The sequence below is a fragment of the Corapipo altera genome, unplaced genomic scaffold, assembly GCF_003945725.1.
Source record: "Corapipo altera isolate COAL_440 unplaced genomic scaffold, ASM394572v1 59716, whole genome shotgun sequence".
In the NCBI taxonomy this organism is placed as follows: Eukaryota; Metazoa; Chordata; class Aves; order Passeriformes; family Pipridae; genus Corapipo; species Corapipo altera.
The window spans coordinates 1395-2998 of record NW_020888221.1 but is presented as its reverse complement, the minus strand read 5'-3'; the positions used below and the strand labels follow the sequence as shown (position 1 = coordinate 2998).

Here is a 1604-nt window from a genome sequence, read left to right as displayed (position 1 = left end):
GTGTGTAAGTACAGGCACAGGTGTGCCCAGGTGTGAATGAGCACCTGCCCAGGTGTGTGTGTCAGTACAGGTGTGCCCAGGTGTGTGTGAGCACCTGCCCAGGTGTGCCCAGGTGTGCCCAGATGTGAGTGAACACCCTCCCACATGTGAGTGAGTACAGGCACAGGTGTGCCCAGGTATGTATGATTGCCAGCACAGGTGTGCCCAGGTGTGAGTGAGCACCTGCCCAGGTGTGTGTGAGTGCCAGTACAGGTGTGCCCAGGTGTGTGTGAGCACCTGCCAGGTGTGCCCAGGTGTGCCCAGGTGTGAATGAGCACCTACCCAGGTGTGTGTGTCAGTACAGGTGTGCCCAGGTGTGTGCCCCCGTATCTCCACTGTAAAGCCCCTGTGCCCACTGTGTCCCCTCATGTCCCTGCAGGTGGCACGGGTGACCGTGTGGAGGTGCCACATCCCTGTGCCCACCTTGTACCCATACTGTACCCACAGGTGCCCGGGGTGGCCGTGTGGAGGTGCCACATCCCTGTACAGCCCCTATATCCCTCCTGTACCCACTTCATGTCCCCTCCTGTCCCTGCAGGTGCCAGGGCTGGGCACGTGGAGGTGTCACATCCCTGTACCCACCCTTATGTCCCCTCCTGTCCCTGCAGGTGCCAGGGGTGACCGTGTGGAGGTGCCACATCCCTGTACCCACCTCATCTCCCCCCTCCTGTCCCCGCAGGTGCCAGGGCTGGGCGCGTGGAGGTGCCACATCCCTGTGTTCCCCCTGTACCCATCCTGTCCCCTCCTGTCCCCACAGGTGCCAGGGGTGGGCACGTGGAGGTGCCACATCCCTGTACCCACCTTGTACCCATACTGTACCCACCCTGTGTCCCCCCCTGTACCCACCCTGTCCCCTCCTCTCCCCACAGGTGCCAGGGGTGGGCGTGTGGAGGTGTCACATCCCTGTACCCACCGTGTGTCCCCTCCTGTCCCCTCAGGTGCCAGGGCTGGGCGGGTGGAGGTGCCACATCCCTGTGTTCCCCCTGTACCCACCCTGTCCCCCTCCTGTCCCCGCAGGTGCCAGGGCTGGGCGGGTGGAGGTGCCCCGCAGCGTGACGGCGGTGCTGGGGCAGGACGTGGTGCTGCCGTGCCGGTACCGGGCGCAGGAGCAGGAGCAGGTGGTGCAGGTGACGTGGCTGAAGCGTGGCACGGGGGGCGCGGTGCCCGCCGAGGTGGCCGTGCTGAACCCGCAGCACGGCGAGCACGTGCAGGAGCCCTTCGCCGGGCGGGTGCTGCGCCACGGGCACGGTGCCCTCGAGGACGGGGCCATCGTGCTGCGGAACGCCGTGCAGGGCGACGAGGGCGACTACGAGTGCCACCTCATCACCTTCCCCATGGGCAGCTTCGAGGGGCGCCTCACCCTCAGGGTGCTGGGTGAGGGCGCGGGGGGCAACGGGGAGGGGGGGGTGGGTAGGGGGGGGGGGGCAGTGGGCATGGGGTGGTGGGTGTAGGGTGGGGGGTGTGAGGCAGCAGGGACAGGGAGATGGGCAATGGGCACCGGGTGGTGGGAAAGAGGTAGAAACCATGGGGTGGTGGGTACAGGGAGGTGGGCAATGGGCACGGGG

The 1604-nt window shown here is 66.6% G+C and overlaps 1 protein-coding gene across 1 annotated transcript in view; it reads left to right on the top strand.

The window, feature by feature from the left end:
- Positions 1–418: 418 nt before the first annotated feature.
- Positions 419–1604, top strand: part of NECTIN4 (nectin cell adhesion molecule 4) — a gene marked incomplete at both ends in the record, with an annotated part of 2357 nt that continues 1171 nt past the window's right edge. The window contains 2 exons of the mRNA XM_027633028.1: positions 419–522; positions 909–1413. Of these exons, the coding sequence (XP_027488829.1) occupies positions 419–522; positions 909–1413 (609 nt within the window). The remainder of the gene's footprint in view (positions 523–908; positions 1414–1604) is intronic.